Source organism: Rhinopithecus roxellana, chromosome 5, assembly GCF_007565055.1.
Source record: "Rhinopithecus roxellana isolate Shanxi Qingling chromosome 5, ASM756505v1, whole genome shotgun sequence".
Lineage (NCBI taxonomy): Eukaryota > Metazoa > Chordata > Mammalia > Primates > Cercopithecidae > Rhinopithecus > Rhinopithecus roxellana.
This window is the reverse complement of record NC_044553.1, coordinates 169448872-169469873: the sequence shown is the minus strand read 5'-3', so window position 1 is coordinate 169469873 and position 21002 is coordinate 169448872. Positions and strand designations below refer to the sequence as shown.

Here is a 21002-nt window from a genome sequence, read left to right as displayed (position 1 = left end):
TTTCCCCTGTGCAATGAAGGAATAGAATGATACAAAGCATGCCTACTTCCCTCTATTCTGCGTATCACAAACTTAAACCATTTTTATATCAGTTAAATTCTCAGCTTTTCCTTAAATCTGCGGCAGCCCACAGATAATAATCAGCTATTCACTTATCCCTTACCCTTTCTTGCCACATGATTAAAATGCAGTAAGCAGTGAATGAATGAAGAAATTAATGAATCCTACACTACTTTGTATTTCCCCTTAGTTTTGCATGGCTAATGTGGTCATCCTACCTAGATAGTGTGACAGTAGGGACTGCGTCTTTCTTTTTCTTCCCATGATATTGAGTCAAAGCCAGGGAGAACTAGGGGACCTAGGTAGGCAGGTCTGTGGAGACCCAGCCTTGATTTCTATTGTTGTCTAAGGCTTCTCCGGTGTGTTTGAGTTTCCCTATTACTGGACTTTTGCCTCTTGTCCTGCCATTAGGTGGATTAGTGGTACTTCTGTGAGTGTGCAAGGCTCAGTGATTTAGCCATGAAAAACTAAGTGTACCACAGCTTATTTACATCAGTGTTGTATTTTTTGCAAAGTATTAACTTTTATTTTTTAACCTGGGCAAAATGTAGGTGAGTTTTAATAAGTTATTTTCTTTATTATTCTATAATTTTGAAATTGTATGTCACTATTTTATAGGTATAAAATATACATAACATTTAGCATTTTACCCATTTTGAAGTGTGTAGCTCAGTGGCATTAAGTACATTGGTAGTGTTGTGCAACCATCGCCATCATCCGTCTTCAGAACATTTTTATCATCCCAAACAGAAACTCTGTGTCCTTTAAACACCAACTCCCCGTTCTCTCCCCCCAGCCCATGATAACCACCATCCAGCTTCCTGTTTCTAGGAATTTGACTACTCCGGGTGCCTCGTGGAATTGTACAATATTTGTCCTTTTAAGTGGCTCACTTCACTTAGCTTAAGGTCTTTAAAGGTGTGTCCTCGTTGTAGCATGTATCAAAATTTCCTTCCTTTTTAAGGATGAATAATGTTCCATTGTATGTATAGTTCACTGATATAGTTTGAATATTTGTCCCTGCACAAATCTCATTTTGAAATGTAACCCCCAATGCTGAAGGTGGGGCCTGGAGGGAGGTGTTTGTATCATGGGGGCAGATCCCTCGTGGTTTGGTGCTATCTTTGAGATAGTGACTTCTGTCAAGATCTGGTTGTTTAAAAGTGTGTGGCATCTCCCCACCCACTATCTCTTTCTCTCTTTCTCTCTCACTCCTGCTTTCGCCATATGATTTGCCAGCTACTCCTTCGCCTTCCGCTGTGATTGTAAGCTTCCTGCAGCCTCCCTAGAAGCTGAGCAGATGCCAGCACCATGTTTCCTGTCCAGCCTGCAGAACTGTGAGCCAATCAAGCCTCTTTTCTTTATAAATTACCCAGTCTCAGGTTTTGTTTGTTTGTTTTCTTGTTTTTGAGACAGAATCTTACTCTGTCGTCCAGACTAGAGTGCAGTGGTGTGATCTTGGCTCACTGTAACCTCCATCTCCCAGGTTCAAGCAATTCTCCTGACTCAGCCTCCTGAGTAGCTAGAACTACAGGCATGCACCACCATGCCTGGCTAATTTTTGTATTTTAGTAGAAATGGAGTTTCGCCATGTTGCCCAGGTTGGTCTCAAACTCCTGACCTCAGGTGATCCACCCACCTCAGCCTCCCAAAGTGCTGGGATTACAGGCATGAGCCACCACGCCCAGCCTCAGGTATTTCTTTATAGCAATGCAAAAATGGACTGATACCACCACATTTTATTCATTCATCCTTTAATGGACACTTGGGTTGCTCCCACCCTTTGAGTATTGTGAATAATGCTTCTATTACTGTTTTTAAGAAAGAATCATATTTACAACAGTGAAATAAACAGATTGTATTTTGCTGCATAGTTCCAGAAAACACTTGGAACATAAATATAAGAAGAAGCAAAAGTAAACAAACCACAAAAATCAAAACGACTTCAAGTTCAAACTGTGAGCATCATTACTTCATTAAATAAGCATTTGCTGAGGCCCAGGGTGGGCCAGGCATACACCCCAAGTTTCCAGCCAGCTGTGGGAGGCTTCTTCCTGAGGGGGCAGACAAGGCCTAGAGAGTTAGCTATGTCTATAGGTACGATGTGGTTGGTGCCGCAGGTACATACAAGCAAGGTCTCTGCGTGTTCAGAGGCAGGGAAAGAAGCCCTCTGGTTGATGGGGACTATGAGGAGGGCTCTCAGGAGGTGGTAGACTTCGGCCCAGTGATGATAGGGGTAGAGGAGGAAATTTACTATGGTCAATTTCCAACTCTGCTCTTCTTTGCTAAATCCAAGGTGTATTTTTCTTTTTCTTGGACCTGTTCCAAGGGTTCTGGGTCTCTGTGGTGCACATTACTCACAGCTGTTAAGTGGTCTTCATCCTGCATTTAAGCAATCTTGTTACTTACTCTTGAGTTGCTCTGTCTCCAACAAGTGCCTTGGATTTATTTGCTTGGCTTGGTTCTTTCGTGTGTCTCAGGGCAACCGAACTCTGGTCAGCTTTCTGGAAGAGTTGAGTTGCTTCTCTTTCTGTGACCTGGGGCAACTCCTCGTCCTCTTCCACCCACTGGCTAGACACAGACTAAAGATCCTACTGTCCATCCAGGCGCAGCCTCTGGTGGAGTGAAGCAGTGAGCAGCCCAGCCCTCCCACTGCGTTGCTGCCTTGGGAAAGTTATTCTACCCCTCCCACCTTCATGTGTAACATGAGAAGACTAGGTGACCTCTAAGACCCTTTTCAGCTCTGTGGCTTTTTTTTTTTTTTTTTTTTGGAGACAGAGTCTTGCTATATTGCTCTGGCTGGAGTGCAATGGCATGATCATGGCTCACAGCAGCCTGGACCTCCTGGGCTCAAGTGATCCCACTTTAGCCCGCCCTTGAATAGCTGGGACTACAACACCATGCCCAGCTAATTTTAATTTTTTCTTTGTAGAAACAAGGTCTCACTATATCGCCCAGGCTGGTCTTGAACTCTGGGGCTCAACTGATCCTCCCATCTCAGTCTCCCAAATTTCTGGGATTACAGGCATGAGCCACCACATCTGGCCTTAGCTCTGCAATTTTATGATCACTGTCTTAGTCCATTTGGCATGCTATCACAAAATACCTAAGACTGGGTAATTTATAAACAACAGAAATGTATTGCTAATAGTTCTGGAGGCTGGGAAGTTCAAGGTCACTGTGCCAGCAGATTCCGTGTCTGATGAGGGCCCATTCCTCATAGATGTCTCCTTCTATGTGTCCTCACATGGTGGAAGGGGTGAACAAGCTCCCTCAGACCTCTTTTCTATGAGCACTAATCCCACTCATAAGGGCAGAGCCTTCATGACATAGTCACTTCCCAAAAGCCCTGCTCCTTGTCACCACAATGGAGATTAGGTTTTGACACATGAATTTTGGTGAGACACAAACATTCAGACCATAGTAATTGCCCATATTATTATTTAATTACTTCCCTCCAGCACTCTTGGAGTGGATGACTCAGCCGTCTGATCGTTTTGCTGTTTTTAAGGAAGCTTGATCTTGTGCCATCATGTGTAGCAAGTATATGTTCAATAGTTGAACAAGCGGACTGTCCTGACCCAGCTGGCGTTAGGCTGAAACTGACTGGATTTCTTCATGCTGTCCTCTTTCAGGGAAGCAGCACAGCACCAGCTAGGCAGAGACGCCCCAGGCCATGTCAGAGCTTTGATTGAGGCGTGGTAACAGGGAGGCGCTGTCACCCACTGGCCTTGCCAACCCAGCTCCAAGATGCTGAGCCTGAAGCTCCCCAGGCTGTTTAGCATAGACCAGATACCGCAGGTATGTGCTCTATTTGTTATGATGGTTCATTTCCAGGGTGTGACCAGGGCTTGGCCTCTGCAATGGGGGACTGTTGTCTTCACCTAGTCTGTTCTGTACAGGCCCATTCTCTTCAAGGATCCCCTTCCACACTTCCTTGGGCGATATTACAGCCTCCTACTTCCCCCACCTACCTTGAAATGGAAGTATTCCCAAAGTTGTTTAAGTTGTAACCCTTTCTTATAACATCTGTGTTTTATCCAGAAACAAAGTCATTACTGAGATTCAACCTGAAGAGATAAAGCCAGCAGCAGCTGGCTGGATAGGAGGTTTATTCTTTTAGGACCCTCCTATGGGTGCTTGAAAGCAGACTATGGGCAAAGGCACACCAGGGCATGGCTTTGCTCATCCCCGTTACTTGCAGGATGCCCAGACCAGGCCTTCACTGGGGTGATGGGGAGGGTTGTTGAATGGGCCTTAGCACTGTCTTGTAGTGGACTCATGGGCCTGGGAGCTCACAGGCAGGTATCCTGAAGTACGTGAGACTCACTGATGATCTGCTTTAATAAGCCATAGGTGAGCCTGGTTGTGTGCTACAGAGAACTGGTGCACTTCCTCCTTCCCTTGCAAAGGACACATCATTGTGTTGCACCTCTTTGTTGATGTCAAATTTCCTTCCTTTTTGACTAAGAAGAGTGGGTGTCATTTCATGGTGGGAAGTTTCATTGGGAAGATGTGACAGAGTGGAGGAGAGTTCTACTTGGCTGATTGCCAGGCACTTATGACTTGCCCTAGAAAAATAGTTTCAAAATAAACTCAACATCACCAATGGAAGGTTGAGGGGGAAACTGCCAAACCCTAACCCTAAAAGCCTGTGAAGCCAGGTGATTCCAGGAAGATGGCATGGGGGAAAACCATAAGGGATTCAGAGTTGTTTGGTGGGGTAAGCTGAGGAATGTGGTAAGTAATAGGCAAGCTACATGTGTGGCTGGCTCCCATGATACTGGGCAGAGCGCCTGCCTCTGTTCTCACAGGGCCATCACCTTCTCTTCTTGGTGCACTTCGCTGGTTGGTTCTACCCACAGAGCATTAGCAGCTGTGATTAGTGGGAACACAGTGTGATTCTTGAATGTATTTACTCATGAAATTTCTATTGACTGCCTATTATGTGCAAGGGATTCAGCGAATAACTACATACAAATCCTGTCCTTGCGTGGCTCATATGCTGGTCAGGAAGATTTTTAAATGTGCATGAGAAATTCTTTCCTAAACTGGGTTAGGGTCTCTCTTAAGATTGTTTCAGAGAAGGGATTGGTCACTTCCATCACGGAGGAGTGTATTAGTTCATTCTCACATTGCTGTAAAGAACTGCCTGAGACTGGGTAATTTATAAAGAAAAGAGGTCTAATTGACTCACAGTTCCTCATGGCTGTGGAGGCCTCAGGTAACTTACAATCATGGGGGAAGAGGCACGTCTTACATGGCAGCAGGTGAGAGAGAGCACGATGTGAAGGAGGAACTGTCAGACACTTACAAAACCATCAGATCTCGAGAGAACTCACTCACAGTTTGGGGGACAATACCCCCATGATCCAGTCATCTCCCACCAGGTTCCTCCCTCGACACGTGGGGATTATAGGGATTACAATTTGAGATGAGATTTGAATGGGGACACAGAGCCAAATTATATCAAGCAGGAAGGGATCAGGGAAGTCTTCATGAAGGGGGTGGTCTGTAAGACAGATTTTGAGGGGTGGACAGGATTGTGGAGCTGGGGAGAGCATTCCAGGTGGAAGGAGCAGTGTGAGCAAAGGCCTGGAGATGGGAGATCATGGGACAGGTGGTGATGGCGGGAGGACTGAGGAGCCTCTTTCGAGTAGAGGTTATGGCAGTCTGCTTATATATCTTTCTGGACATTTTGGTCAGGGTTGGGTTCAGAGTATGTCCACAGGAAAGAAGTGAAGGGGGCCGAGTGGTATCAATAGGTCCTTTGGGTAACCTGCTGGGAATCTGAATGTATGGAGATTCTGAATGTCAGAACTGGACAACTAAGGCAGAGGCTAAGGGAGAAAGATGAATATGTCCTCTCTGTCCAGTTTTTCGTAAGTTAGAGGATGATAATATCTTTTAGTGAAATGGCAGTAGCTAGAGGCAGAAAACCAGCATCACACGTTGCATCCACCATTTGCTTCAAAATCTTCCTTGGGCTCCAGCATCCACTATTGGGTTTTTGGGCATCACACCCAGGGTTCATGAAGCCATAGAGAAAATACAGTGGCTCTGTCTGCCTGGAGGGTAGTTTTGCCTGAGGATTTGGGGCAAAGACATTTATTAGTATTAAAACAGATGCACGCATATTAAAAATGGAATGCACAATTTACATGAATATTTAAAATAGGATACTTCATACAATTGTTAAAGCTTACCTTTGGTGGGCTCTGTGGGTTCCAATACTTGGTTTTTAGAGTGGCCTCAAGCAAGATAATCTCTCTACCTCAGCTTTTGCTTCTGTAAAATGGGAATGAAAATAGTATCTGCCTCCTGGGGTTTTGAGAATTAAATGAGATAACCCAAGTGAAATGCCTGGCACGTGGTGAACAATTAATAATGTTGGTTGTCATTATTATCATTCTCTCCTAGGCTCTCTAGGGCACTTTGCAGGGTAGAGCATGCTGGCAGGAGACTTCAGAGGCCCTGTCCATAGACTAGAACCCCAGCTCCCCAGCCTGCTGTTCACCATCTTCACCAGCTTGATCCCTCCCCACCTCTTCCACCACGTCCCATCCACAGACCCTCTTCTTTTTATTCTCCCCAGCAGATGCAACCTTCACTTGTCTTGATTTCTGTTTGAAGAAGGCTTTCCTCTCCCCAACCTTTGCTCCCCCTTTCTGGCTTCCTTCTTTGTGGAGTGGCATGTGCTTACTCCCTTCCCTGAGCTCTTTCAGTTGTTGGTTGTACTTCTGCAAGCTGCCCTGTACACCTGCCTCTCCTTTTGTATATCAGCCAGCTATGTGACCTGGGCCACTTCACTACCCTGTCTGGGCCTCAGCCATCTGTAGGGAATGGTGTGCCCACCTCTCTGCATCATCAGAGTTGTAATCTTGGCCCATTCTTGGTGCATTCCTGGCTGATAGATTGTTCATGGAAAAGGGCAGTTTCTCTCTTCCCTCAGAAGGCAGAACTTGTGTGTATGCTTAAATAAATAATATTTAGTCTTCCTTGTGTCCAAAACTAAGCCTGGGTACATTAGAGGGTTATTAAAGAAAAAAGACAAGTTCATATGCAACATGGCATGACACTTTGCCAGGAAACAAGAACATCGAGTGTCAAATTGCTAATCTGTTTTTTTTGTTTGTTTGTTTGTTTTTGAGACAGAGTCTCACTCTGTCACCCAGGCTGGAGTGCAGTAGCACAACCATGACTCACTGCAACCTCTGCCTCCCAGGTTCAAGCAATTCTCCTGCCTCAACCTCCCAAGTAGCTGGGACTACAGGTGCACACCACCACGCCCGGCTAATTTTTGTATTTTCAGTAACAACAGGGTTTCACCGTGTTGACCAGGCTGGGTCTCGAACTCTTGACCTCAAGTGATCCGCCTGCCTCGGCTTCCCAAAGTTCTGGGATTACAAGCTTGAGCCACTGCGCCCAACCAAACTGCTAAGCTTTAATTAACTACAGCCTTGACTCACAGGCTACCGGTAAACACATCCCATAGTCCCAGATGCCTTAGTTTAGAGGCACGGACAGGAGGATTCCCTGAGGCACTGGTCTACACAGAGAGGAAAAGCAACGCTGTTTCCAGACATGCACTGCAGCTCTGCCACACAGTCATAACCTCAGTCTCAGTGTTCTTATCTGTAAAATGGAGGTGACTCCTGTTAAGTCAGTCTCACAGGGCAACTGTGAAGATCCAAGAAAAATGAAATAGAACAGTGGGATTATTACGAACGAAGGAAGCATAGCCAGATCAGTGGCTGGCATTAGTGTTTGGTAGGTGGGCTCAGGCACTGGGAACAAGGAGCCATCTCAATGGGCAAATGGTTTCTCCAGCCCAGGGCTGTTCAGAGAGGGTGCTTAGATCACCAATATCAGAATCACCTGGTAGTTTATTAAAATATGATAGGAGCCGGGCTTGGTGGGTCACACCTGTAATCCTAGCACTTTGGGATGCCGAGGTAAGTGATTTTAAGGCAATCACCATTCTGTCTCAAAAAAAGAAAAAAAAAAAAATATATATATATATATATAAAATAGGAGTTGTGATAGCAGGCATCTTTGTATTGTTCTTGGTTTTAATGAAAAGAAATGCTTTTAACATCTCACCATTTAGTATGTTTGCTGTGTGTGTATGTGTGTATATATAAGAAGTAATCTTTTCATCTTTATCAGATTAAGGGTATTATTTTTGGAGATGGAGTCTCACTCTGTCACCCAGGCTGGAGTGCAGTAGTGAGATCTCAGCTCACTGCAACCTCTGCCTCCGAGGTTCAAGCAATTCTCTACCTCAGTCTCCCAAGTAGCTGGGATCAAAGGTGCCTGCTACCACACCAAGCTAGTTTTTGTATTTTTAGTAGAGACAGGGTTTCACCATCTTGACCAGGCTGGTCTTGAGCCCCTGACCTCATGATCCACCTGCCTCGGCCTCCCAAATTGCTAGGATTAGAGGTGTGAGCCACCGTGTCCGGCCTTCCCTTATGAATTTTATTTTATTATATTATATTTTATTTATTTTGTGACAGAGTCTCGCTCTGTCACCCAGGCTGGAGTGCAGTGGCGCAGTCTCGGCTCACTGCAACCTCTGCCTCCCAGGTTAAAGCGATTCTCATGCCTCAGCCTCCCAAGTAGCTGGGACTACAGGCAAGTGCCACCACGCCCAACTAATTTTTGTATTTTTTAGTAGAGATGGGGTTTCATCATGTTGGCCAGGCTGGTCTCAAACTCCTGACCTCAGGTGATCTACCTGCCTCAGCCTCCCACAGTGCTGGGATTACAGGCATGAGCCACCGTGACCGGCCTCCTTTATGAATTTTACAGAACTCTTTTTTCCAATCAGTATCTTTTGAGATGATCATATATGATTTATTTAAGTTGTTAATGTGGTGATTACATTGATTGATTTACTAACGTTAAACCAATTTTTTGTTCTTGTTTTGAATACAGTTTGATTATGATACAATATCTCTTTAATCTATTGCTAGAGTCAGTTAGCTAATATTTTGTTCAGGATCTTTAAGTCGATTTAATGAGTTAGCCTATAATGTTTTCTTCTTATGCTGTCCTTGCCTGGACTTGGGATTCAGATTATGCCAACCACAAGTGAGTTGGAGATTGCTGCCTATTTATTCTATGGGGAAAAATATCTAATATTAGAATTATACATTCCTGAGTGGTTGGTAGAATTTATCTGGGAAATTACCTGGGCGGAGCCACCATATTGCCCAACTCTAAGGCGGCACCATTTCCCTTTTAGTCTATGTGAATGGCAACCTCTGGAGTTGTGCAGGGAACAGCTTGGCCCTATAGCTGAATTTTCTTGATGGAAAGATTTTTTTTATAACAGCCTTGTTGAGATACAATTCACATATTGTAAAATCCACCCTGTAAAAGCGTACAATTCAGTGGGTTTTCGTATGTTGAACACAGATTATGTTGCACAAAACCATCACCATGATCACCAGTTTTTAGAACATTTTCATCACCCCAGAAAGAACTGCACTCGTTAGCAGCTGTTTTATATCCCCTCAGTTCCTGGCAACCACCTAACCTACTTTCTGTCTGTATGGATTCACCTGTTGTGGATATCTCACACAACGGAATGGTGCAATATGTGGCCTTTTGTGACTGGCTTCTTTCACTTAGCAGGATGTTTGCAGGGTTCATCTACGCTGTAGCATCTATCAGTACTTTGTTTTAATGGCCAAATCATAGTCTATTGAATGGATATACCACAGTTTGTTTATCCATTCATTAGTTGATGAACAGGTGAGTTGTTTCTATTTTTTGGCTATTATAAATAAATATGCCACTGTGAACATTTGCGTACAAGTCATTTAGGTGGACAAGTTGTCAGTCTCTTTGGTGAACAACCCAGCAGCGGAGTTGCTGGATCATATGGTAACTCTATGCTTCCAAGTATATGGAGTTTTTATACTATTGATTTAACTTAATTGATCTTGGTCTGAGAATGCCCCCTGTGTTATTCCAATCCTTGACGTTTGTTCAGACTAGCTTGATGGCCTAGCATATGAATAATTTTCATAAATCTTCTAAGTGTGCCTATAAATAATGTATGGTCTCCAGTTGTTGCTCTGTCGCCTCGGCTGGAGTGCAGTTGCCGGATCTCAGCTCACTGCAAGCTCCGCCTCCCGGGTTTACACCGTTCTCCTGCCTCAGCCTCCAGAGTAGCTGGGACTACAGGCGCCCGCCACCTCGCCTGGCTAGTTTTTTTGTATTTTGAGTAGAGACGGGCTTTCACCGTGTTAGCCAGGATGGTCTCGATCTCCTCACCTCGTGATCCACCCGTCTCAGCCTCCCAAAGTGCTGGGATTACAGGCTTGAGCCACCGCGCCCGGCCTAGTCTACTTATATTTATAATGATTACTGATACCCACATTTATTTTCATTGTCTTAAATGCTTTTGTCTTGTTTTCTCTATTTTTTCCTTGTTTCCCTTACTTTCTTGGATTGAGTTTTACATTCATCTTTTTTTTCTTTTCATATGCTGTTTTTCCCTTCCACCTGTTTTATAATTAATGTGTTAGAAATATGCTCTATGTGGATTAGTTTAGTGGTCACTTCAGCTATTTTAACATGAATAGCTGTACTAGATAGGGTCAGGCTATGCTGAGTTAAAAATTACCCCATATAGCTCAGTGACTTAACATAGCAAAGATTATTTCACATCACACTACGTAGCTAAGTGGTCAGTGAAGGACTGAGACACCCAGGCAGATGGAAGATCCACCATCTCCCAGCTGCAGCCTCCAAGGTCATCCCAGAAGGGGAAGCGAGGGTCTACAGCCATACCACCCTGAACACGCCTATCTCGCCTGATCTCAGAAACTAGGCAGGGCTGGGCCAGATTCGAGCTTGGATGGGAGGAGAAGAGAAAGTTAGTTTCCCTAGAAACAGACTTTGAGAAAAAGATTCGGGCACAGGAAGTTTATGGGGGAGTATTCTCAAGAACACCTGCAAGGATGTGAAGGAGGCAGGATGTACAGAAGGAGAAGCTGCGTTAGAAGCCTCCACCAGTCACTCAGGAGCTCTGGAGGTTAGTTGGCCTTTCAGAGTTGTCCCAAATGGGAAAAGGAGGCCAGGACCTTGATCCCTCATCAGTGGATGTACACAACCCCTGGGGAGGAGTGTAACTAGTGCCCGTTGGCCAAAAGCAATTCCCGTGGCATGATGAGTGGCTCAGTACTGAAGAGTCCCTCCGAAAGGTCCTTTAGAAGTGTGTAGTGATATCTGCAAGAAGGCTTTCTGCTTTTTGTTTTTTTTTTTTTTTAGATCAAGTCTTGCTTCTGTAGCCAAGGCTGCAGTGCAGTGGCACTCTCTTGGCTCACTGCAACCTCCACCTCCAAGGTTCAAGCAATTCTCTTGCCTCAGCCTCCCATATGGCTGGAATTACAGGCGGCACCACCACACCTGGCTAATTTTTGTATTTTTAACAGAGATGGGGTTTCACCATGTTGGCCAGGCTGGTCTCGAACTCCTGACTACAGGTGATCTGCCCGCCTCAGCCTCCCAAAGTGATGGGATTGCAGGCATGAGCTACTGCGCCTCTGCTTTTAACTCTTCTGGCCTAGAAGTAACATTAACCAGAAATAATCACATGGCCCCAACCTAACGTTGAGAAAGTCTGAGGAATATGGGAAAGCACGTGTAATATTTGGTGAACACCAACTTTCTACTTAACGTCTTGGATATGAAGACTGATGACTCAATAATTCCAGAAATGTATAAGTTATTTCTTCAAATAGCACATCAAAACCATTTATATTTTCTCCTTCTGGAGAAATGTTCTCTGTGTCTCTTACTAGATTTTTCATATTTTCTATTACTCTCTCTGGACTGCATTCTGGGTACTTTCTTTGGATCTTTCAGTTGACTAATTTTCTCTTCAGACAGATTTAGTGTATTGTTTATTCCTTTGATGTATTTTAAATTTCAATTATTATTTTTTAATTTCTAAAAGTTATATTAGGCTCCTTTTTTTTGAGACAGGGTCTTGCTCTGTCACCCAGGCTGGAGTGTTGTGGTGCAATCATGGCTCACTATAGCCTTAAACTCTTGGGCTTAAGTGATGCTCCTGCCTCAGCCTCCCCAGTAGCTGGGACTACAGCTCTGCTCCACCATACCCAGCTAATTTTTTTTTTTTTTAATTTTGTAGAGATGAGAGTGTCTCACTGTGTGGCCTAGGTTGGTCTCAAACTCCTGGGCTCAAGGAATCCACCCACCACAGTCCCCCAAGTGTTGGCATTACAGGGTTGAGCCACTAAGCCCAGCCTGTTTTTTCAAATTGGCTTGTTTCCTGTTTATTTATTTAAATATATTAAACACAGTTATTTTATGTTTTAATATTTGTACTTTGATCTCTGTCTCTGCCATCTACTGTTTCTGCTGTTTCTCACTCATGGTGTTTTATTTCCCTATGTGTGCATGCCTGTGTTAAAGTAGAAATCCGGCTGGATGCAGTGACTCACGCCTGTAATCCCAGCACTTTAGGAGGCAAGGCAGGTGGATCACCTGAGGTCAGGAGTTCAAAACCAGCCTGACCAACATGGCAAAACCCTGTCTCTACTGAAAGTACAAGAATTAGCTGGGCGTGGTGGCATGTGCCTGTAATCCCAGCTACTCGAGAGACTGAGGCAGGAGAATAGCTTGAACTCAGGAGGTGGAGGTTGCAGTAAGCCAAGATCACGCCATTGCACTCCAGCCTGGGTGACAGAGCAAGACTCTGTCTCAAGAAAAAAAAAAAAAAGTAGAAATCCTTCAGAGAGGATTTGTGTTTGTTTTTGTAACTTACCTGAGGGAACTACAAAATGTTAACCTCTTTCTATTTGTAATCACTTTAATTTTTTCACTTGAGATTTCCTGGACCACAAAAGTAGTAGGGGCTTGGACCACAAACCTATATGAAGACTATTTGATGGTTATGAATTTTGGGAGAGATTTTTTTTTCAGAGAAACAACTTTCCTTATTGTCCTCCTCTGCCTGGTTGAATTTAGTTCACACTCACTTATCTTTAGACTCCCAGCTTTATTGGCAAAGTCTCCTATTAGATTCCCTGCATTTGATGGGCCTTGGGTTTCATCCCTTGTTTACAAAATCTGGCAGCAAAGACTCTGATGGTGAATGCAGCTTACCTCACAGGGTTCCTGGTTTCCCTCTGTTTGGGGGCTTTGTGACTTCTTTACTTTTGTGTCATTTTGCTGATATACTGGCTTATGATGCATACTCCAGACAGCATATTAATTGCATTAATCAGAAGGATCCTTCATAACATCTAATCGACCATCCTTTGGCCAGAACCGGAGTACCCCAGTCATTCTTCCAGGTCCTTCCTTCATCCCCAGTGATTACTTCCTTCTGAAAACTTTCATGACCCTTAGCATTTCTATAAAACATGTCTGTAGCAATCCTTAGTTCCACCAGCTGGGTGCTGTGAAGCACACAGGGGTTTTGCAATTTAAGACTAGGGTTTGCATCTTGGTTCTGGTATTTATTATGACCTTGGAAACTTCGTCTCACTGAGCTTCTGTTTTCTTATTTGTAAAATGGGTTGACAGTCCCTACCTTGCCATGCTCTCATGATGATCAAATGAAACCAGACCTGCCCTTAATATATGCTTGAAGGGGTGGCCTGCCCCTCCACACTAGTGGGTGTTTCTCGTTAGGTGGAACGAGAGACTTTAGAAAAGAAATAAGACACAGAGACAAAGTATAGAGAAAGAAAAGCGGGGCCCAGGGGACGGGCGCTCAGCTTACAGAGGACCCACACCGGCCCCGGTCTCTGAGTTCCCTTAGTATTTATTGATAATTATCTTTACCATTTCAAAGAAAAGGAAGTGGCAGGATAATAGGATCATTGTAGGTATAAAATTAGCAGTAAGACATACGGATAAAGATCTCTGTGACATGAATAAGTTCAAAGGAAAATGCTGTGCCTTGATATGCATATGCAAACATTTCCATAAACCTTTTAGCAGCATTGCTCCAGCAAGTCCCACCTTATTCCTAAAGGCGGTTTTCTCCTTGCTCAGTAAACAAAGCACACAACGGGTTTTACACCGAGATGTTCCATTGCCCAGGGATGGGCAGGATTTTTAACCAGCAAGCTGCCTTCAGGTACTTGTTTAACAAAGACACATCCCTCACAGCCCAATATCCATTAAGCCTTGAGTCACCACAGCGCATGTCTCTTGCAAGGACAAGGTTGGGGGTAGGGTCACAGATTAACAGCATCTTAAATACAGAACCAAATGGAGTCTCCTAAATCTACTTCTTTCTATGTAGACACAGTAACAGGCTGACCTCTCTTTCTTTTCCCCACATATGCTAAGTCTGAATAAGGAGGACAAATGCAGGCCATAGGCTATATGTCTAAATACTTAAAAGTTATAAATGAAGCCAACAGTTATATAAAGTGGTTCTATTCTACCTTAACAAATGCCCCTTTATTTTATTATTTATTTATTTATTTTGAGACAGAGTTTCACTCTTGTTGCCCAGGCTGGAGTGGAATGGCATGATCTTGGCTCACTGCAACCTCTGCCTCCTGGGATCAAGCAATTCTCCTGCCTCAGCCTCCCAAGTAGCTGGGATTACAGGCACCCACCACCACGCCCAGCTAATTTTTCGTGTTTTTAGTGGAGGCAGAGTTTCATCATGTTAGACAGGATGGTCTGAATCTCCTGACCTCAGGTGATCCACCCACCTCGGCCTCCCAAAGTCCTGGGATTACAGGTGTGAACCACTGTGCCTGGGCTGACAAATGCCCCTTTATAAGGACAGAAAAAGGGAAACTTTGATTTTTATATAGCTAAAGTCAGCAAAATATGAAAAACAACTGAGTTTAATTATTATTGCACATGTCTAAATGTTACATTGATGAATTACTTGTTTGAAAGAGTAATGAAACAAAAACATGCGTAATTTATAAATTATTACGTGTGTTTATTCCATATAATTCATTTTACTTCTTCATTTCAGTAAAATTGAGTTATAGTGTTGTAATCAACATTATCATATAATTTGTGTTCTATTGACAATGATGTTAAATTAAACCACTATTCCTGAGTCATTGTAGTTCTTAGTTTTGTTTCTTAAATTAATTTCATTTGGGAGAATCTTCTGCTGAGATTCTGAGGAGTGGAAAAATACTGAATATCAGAGGTCAGAAAAGTCAGGAAACTCCCCTTAATGCTAAAACAACAAGGTTATCTGGAAAGCCCCTAGCAGGGCAAGCGGCCGTTTGTGGTTTGGTCAAAGGGCGGGAACCAATGAACAACTGACTAATGTTTAACTTTAAATGTCAGCCAATTGTAAACCTACAACTGTAAAAATCCCCAGTGACTCTGTAACTTGCTGTAACTTGTTTGTGTCTGACTATAAAAGACGGCTGAACACCAAGCTTGGGGTCTCTCCCTAGGATCGGATACCTAGCTGGAGGGAACCGAGTTCCAACTCGAAATAAAGCGATCCCTGCCGCTTGGCTTTGTCTCTGGACTCTGGTGGTTGCTTTTGGGTCATCGCGGGTCTGGGCATTACATCTTGGGGGCTCGTCCGGGATTGCCCCTAAGCCCACCAGACCCCAGGCCAACAGGTCATCGCAAAAGTGAGTAAGCCGGCTCTGTTTGTATGTTGTCTGTCTGCCTCTGAATAATCCCGCGGGGTCTGTACATGAGACTGATCTAGACCTGGCAGACGCGCTATAGGACAGTCAGTGGAGGCCGGTGGGAGACGTCCTCCGGTACTCATCTGGGGCTCTGTATTCTGTGGCCCATCTGCTTCTGGTCAGGTCCTAGGCCCGAGACACGCTAGCGATCAATATATCAGATAACAGAAGTTATCTGTTGCTCGCCCCTTACTAATTTACCTTGATTTACAGGAGCTTCGGACCCAGTCCTGTACCAGGCACTAATGTCCCTTACCACCCATATTCTATCAACAGGACTTCCTCGGAATGGGCAACTCCCAGACCACACCACTTTCTCTCCTTGTCAATAATTTTAAAGATGTGAGAGCAAGGGGACATGATCTCAGTATAGAACTTAAAAAGGGAAAATTAATAACCCTCTGCCACTCTGAGTGGCCCACCTTCGGCGTAGGCTGGCCAGCCGAGGGAACTTTTTGCCTCCCCATTATCCTCCAGGTAAAATCAAGGGTTTTCCTGCCAGGTCGTTCAGGACACCCAGATCAGATCCCCTACATTTTAGTCTGGCAAGATCTGGTGGAAAATCCGCCCCCGTGGCTAGCTCCCTTTCTGCTGACCTCTGAACCCTGTAAAACCCTAGTCGCGCAACCAACTGGGACCACCAAAAGACCAAAAACTCCAACTGCCCCCTTGCCCCCTGTGTTGCCTGACAGCCAGGACCTCGCATCCTTGGAACCCCCGCCTTATCCTCCCCCTCCCGGACCCCATGCCCAAGCCCAACCGGCCGCACTCCCAGGAAGCCATGAGGGCTGAGAAGCGGCCGCGGCGCCAGGAGAAACTGAAAGTGAACATGGCTCGGGAGGGCCGGCAGGGCGAACGCGCGGGCGTGTCCAGCGTGAGGCAACTCCGCGAGTTCCCGATTCCACTGTAGCGCTCCCCTTAAGGGAAAGAGGACCCCCCGATGACACAGGTAACCCTAGACTCCAGTATTGGCCATTCTCTACCAGTGACCTGTACAACTGGAAGACTCAGAATGCCCGGTTCTCTGATAACCCCAAGGACCTAACAGCCCTTCTAGACAGTGTCGTGTTCACTCATCAGCCCACCTGGGATGACTGCCAACAGCTCCTCCGCATTCTGTTCACAACGGAGGAACGGGAGAGAATCCAGGTAGAGGCTAGAAAGTTGGTTCCTGGAGATGACGGTCAACCGACTGCAAACCCCGACCTCATTAATGCAGCATTTCCCTTGACCAGGCCAACGTGGGACTACAATACAGCAGAAGGTAGGGGAAAGCTACTCGTTTATCGCCAGACTCTAATGGCGGGTCTCCGGGCTGCAGCTCGCAAGCCCACTAATTTGGCTAAGGTATATTCTGTTTTACAGGGAAAAACAGAAAGCCCCGCTGTTTATCTAGCAAGACTAATGGAAGCCTTTAGACAGTATACACCTATAGATCCAGAGGCACCTGAAAATCAGGCAGCAGTCGTTATGTCCTTTGTCAACCAGGCGGCCCCAGATATTTAAAAAAAGCTACAAAAATTAGAAGATTTGGAGGGAAAACAGGTCCAGGACCTCCTTCGCATAGCACAGAGAGTTTACAACAACAGAGATGCTCCAGAGGAAAGATAAATTAGGGCCACTGAGAAAATGACCAAAGTCCTGGCGGCGGTCGTCCAAAAAGAACAACCACCGCCAGGAAACACCCAATCCACGCGTGCCCCTAGGCGCAATCTGAGTAAAGACCAATGTGCATACTGTAAAGAAATTGGTCACTGGATAAAAGACTGCCCCAAAAAGAAACAGCACCAGCCAGGCCAAGGACAATGGCAGCCCAAATCTATGCCGATACTAGTTACCCAAGATACAGACTAGGGGAGACGGGGTTCGGATCCCCTCCCCGAACCTAGGGTAACTTTACAAGTGGAGGGGTCCCCAGTCCAGTTCCTGGTCGATACCGGGGCACAACATTCGGTCTTAGTCAAGCCCTATGGAAAGTTATCTTCCAACTTCTCCTGGGTTCAAGGGGCCACAGGAACCAAGAAATATCCATGGACAACCCAGAGAGCAGTAAACTTGGGAACTGGGAAAGTGTCCCATAGCTTCCTGGTCATCCCTGACAGCCCTTGTCCCCTGTTGGGGAGAGATCTGTTGACAAAAATGGGGACACAAATCCATTTTCAACCAGAAGGGCCCAAAGTGACTGACTCCCAAAACAGGCCACTATCTGTTCTTACCGTAACTCTAGAGGATGAGTACCGGCTTCACCAGGAGTTAACGCCTCCTAACCAAAATATAGACTCCTGGCTCCAGAACTTCCCGGAGGCTTGGGCAGAAATAGGAGGGCTAGGGCTAGCAAAGCACCGTCCCGCCATTTTTGTTGAGCTTAAGCCCAGGATGGACCCTGTTCGCGTGTGCCAATACCCAATGGCCCTGGAAGCCAAAGAGGGAATTCTACCACACATCCGCCGACTCCTAGATCATGGAGTCCTATGCCCCTGCCACTCACCATGAAACACTCCGCTGCTACCAATACAAAAACCCAACAGTAAAGAATATAGGCCGGTACAAGACTTAAGAGAAGTCAATAAGAGGGTAATGGACATACACCCGACGGTGCCAAATCCATACACCCTCCTGAGTACCTTGAGTCCTGAAAATCAATGGTATACTGTTCTAGACCTAAAAGATGCTTTTTTTAGCCTGCCTTTAGCCCCTAAAAGCCAGGAAATTTTTGCCTTTGAGTGGACAGACTCTGAGAGAGGCATAAGTGGCCAACTGACGTGGACCAGACTGCCACAAGGATTCAAAAACTCCCCAACTCTGTTTGATGAAGCCCTCCACGAAGACTTGGGTGAGTACCGATGCCAACACCCCAGTATAACTCTCTTGCAGTATGTTGATGATCTCTTAATAGCGGCAACGTCCCCAGAGGCCTGCATCCAAGGAACCAAAGACCACCTGAAAACCTTGGGAAACCTGGGTTATCGAGCCTCAGCTAAAAAGGCCCAGATCTGCAGGCCAGAGGTAACCTACTTGGGGTATCTACTTAGAGGGGGACAGCGCTGGCTAACAAATGCTCGAAAAGAAACTGTCCTACAGATCCCCAGACCGCAGTCAACACGACAGGTAAGAGAGTTCCTGGGATCTGCAGGGTTCTGCAGACTCTGGATACCTGGCTTCGCTGAACTGGCAAAACCCCTCTATCAGGCTACCAAACAGCAGCAGCCCTTCAGTTGGACTGAAGAGGCTGAGCAAGCTTTCCAGCAAATCAAAACTGCTCTGCTCTCAGCCCCCGCGCTGGGTCTTCCGGATGTCTCTAAGCCTTTCCACTTATACGTGGACGAAAGCCGGGGCATAGTGAAAGCAGTATTAACTCAAAATTTAGGTCCCTGGCGCAGACCGGTTGCATACCTCTCAAAGAGACTGGACCCGGTAGCTGCAGGATGGCCTCCTTGCCTCCGGATGATTGCTGCAACGGCCCTGATGGTCAAAGACGCTAACAAACTGGCCATGGGCCAAGAATTACAAGTCACCACCCCTCATGCTGTCGAAGGCATCCTCCGACAACCCCCTGACCGATGGCTCAGCAATGCTCGGCTTACCCATTATCAAGGGCTGTTACTAAACCCCCTCAGAATAACATTTAAGCCCCCAACAACCCTAAACCCAGCATCATTGCTGCCAGACCCAGACTTAAGTAAGCCGCTCCACAACTGTGCTGAAATACTAGCCCAGGTACATGGAGTCAGAGAAGACCTCCAGGACCGACCGCTACCAGATGCAGGCCTCACCTGGTTCACTGACGGAAGCAGCTTCGTTCACCAAGGACAGAGGTATGTGGGGGCGGCGGTAACCTCAGAGACTGAGATAGTTTGGGCTGACCCTTTACCTCCAGGAACATCGGCTCAAAAGGCTGAGTTAACAGCCTTGGCACAAGCCCTGAAACTAGGCAAAGACCGTAAACTGACAGTATATACTGACAGCCGGTATGCATTTGCCACTGCCCACATACATGGGGCTATATGCAGAGAGAGGGGGCTTCTCACAGCTGAAGGAAAAGACATTAAAAATAAAGAAGAAATCTTAAATCTTCTGGCTGCCCTTTGGGAACCCAAAAAGCTGGCTATCATCCACTGTCCGGGACATCAAAAAGCCACTAACCCAGTCACTCGAGGAAACAACCTGGCTGACCAGACTGCAAAAGACGTGGCTAAAACCACCCCCCAGCTACTGGCCTCCAGCTGCCTGATCCCGGGCCCAGAGAATTGCCCTTTCACCCAGAATACTCAGAAGAAGACCTCCAGTGGATAAGTAAACTCCCCGGAACACAGGTCAGTAATCAGTGGTGGAAAGATTCTAACAACAATACCATTCTCCCGGACAGGTTGGGGCAGCGAGTAATAGCACAAATCCACCGAAGCACTCATCTGGGCCCGCAGCGGATGTTAGATTTGATTCAACACGCTGGACTAAAAATTAAAAACGCCCCTGAAAAAGTAGACGCCACGGTTAAAAATTGTGTAGTATGTCAACTCAATAACGCCAGTCACGGGACCCAGACCACGGGGAAAAGACACAGGGGAGATAGACCTGGTATATATTGGGAAATTGACTTTACTGAAATAAAGCCAGGAAAATATGGATACAAATATTTACTAGTTTTTATAGATACATTCTCAGGATGGGCAGAAGCTTTTCCGACAAAAAAAGAAACTGCACAGATTGTGGCCAAAAAGATCCTAGAAGAAATCCTGCCCAGGTACGGCTTTCCAGTCATGATAGGGTTGGATAATGGGCCGGCCTTCACCGCAAAGGTCAGTCAGGGACTGGCTTCCATCCTTAGGGCTAATTGGAAACTACATTGTGCTTATCGACCCCAAAGCTCAGGTCAGGTAGAAAGAATGAATAGAACATTAAAAGAGACCCTAACTAAATTGACCATGGAGACTGGCGCTAACTGGGTAGTCCTCCTCCCCTACGCTCTGTTCCGGGCACGTAACTCTCCTTATAAACTAGGACTTACCCCTTATGAAATAATGTATGGCAAACCACCCCCTATCCTCCCTAACCTTAAAGACAATCTCCTCAAAGCTGACACAGATAATGGTCTTGAACTTTTGTTCTCCTTACAAGCCCTACAGAGAGTTCATGAGGAAGTCTGGCCCAAGCTAAAAGAACTATATGAAGCTGGGCCTCCACCCATTCCACATCAATACAAACCGGGAGACTGGGTCCTCGTCAAGCGCCACCGACAAGAAACCCTAGAACCCCGGTGGAAAGGAC

General features: G+C 45.7%; 1 protein-coding gene across 3 annotated transcripts in view; it reads left to right on the top strand.

Moving 5' to 3' along the window:
• The window catches only part of PAQR5 (progestin and adipoQ receptor family member 5), a 109375-nt gene that overhangs the window by 51457 nt on the left and 36916 nt on the right, over window positions 1–21002 (top strand). Inside the window, exons 2-3 of one of the 3 annotated variants that reach the window (XM_030930252.1) lie at window positions 1300–1397; window positions 3696–3861. The exons of 1 other annotated variant lie outside the window; for it this stretch is intronic. In XM_030930252.1, the coding sequence (XP_030786112.1) occupies window positions 3811–3861 (51 nt within the window). In that variant the 5' untranslated portion in view covers window positions 1300–1397; window positions 3696–3810. The remainder of the gene's footprint in view (window positions 1–1299; window positions 1398–3695; window positions 3862–21002) is intronic. One more of the 3 variants, XM_010363648.2, reaches the window with a different exon arrangement.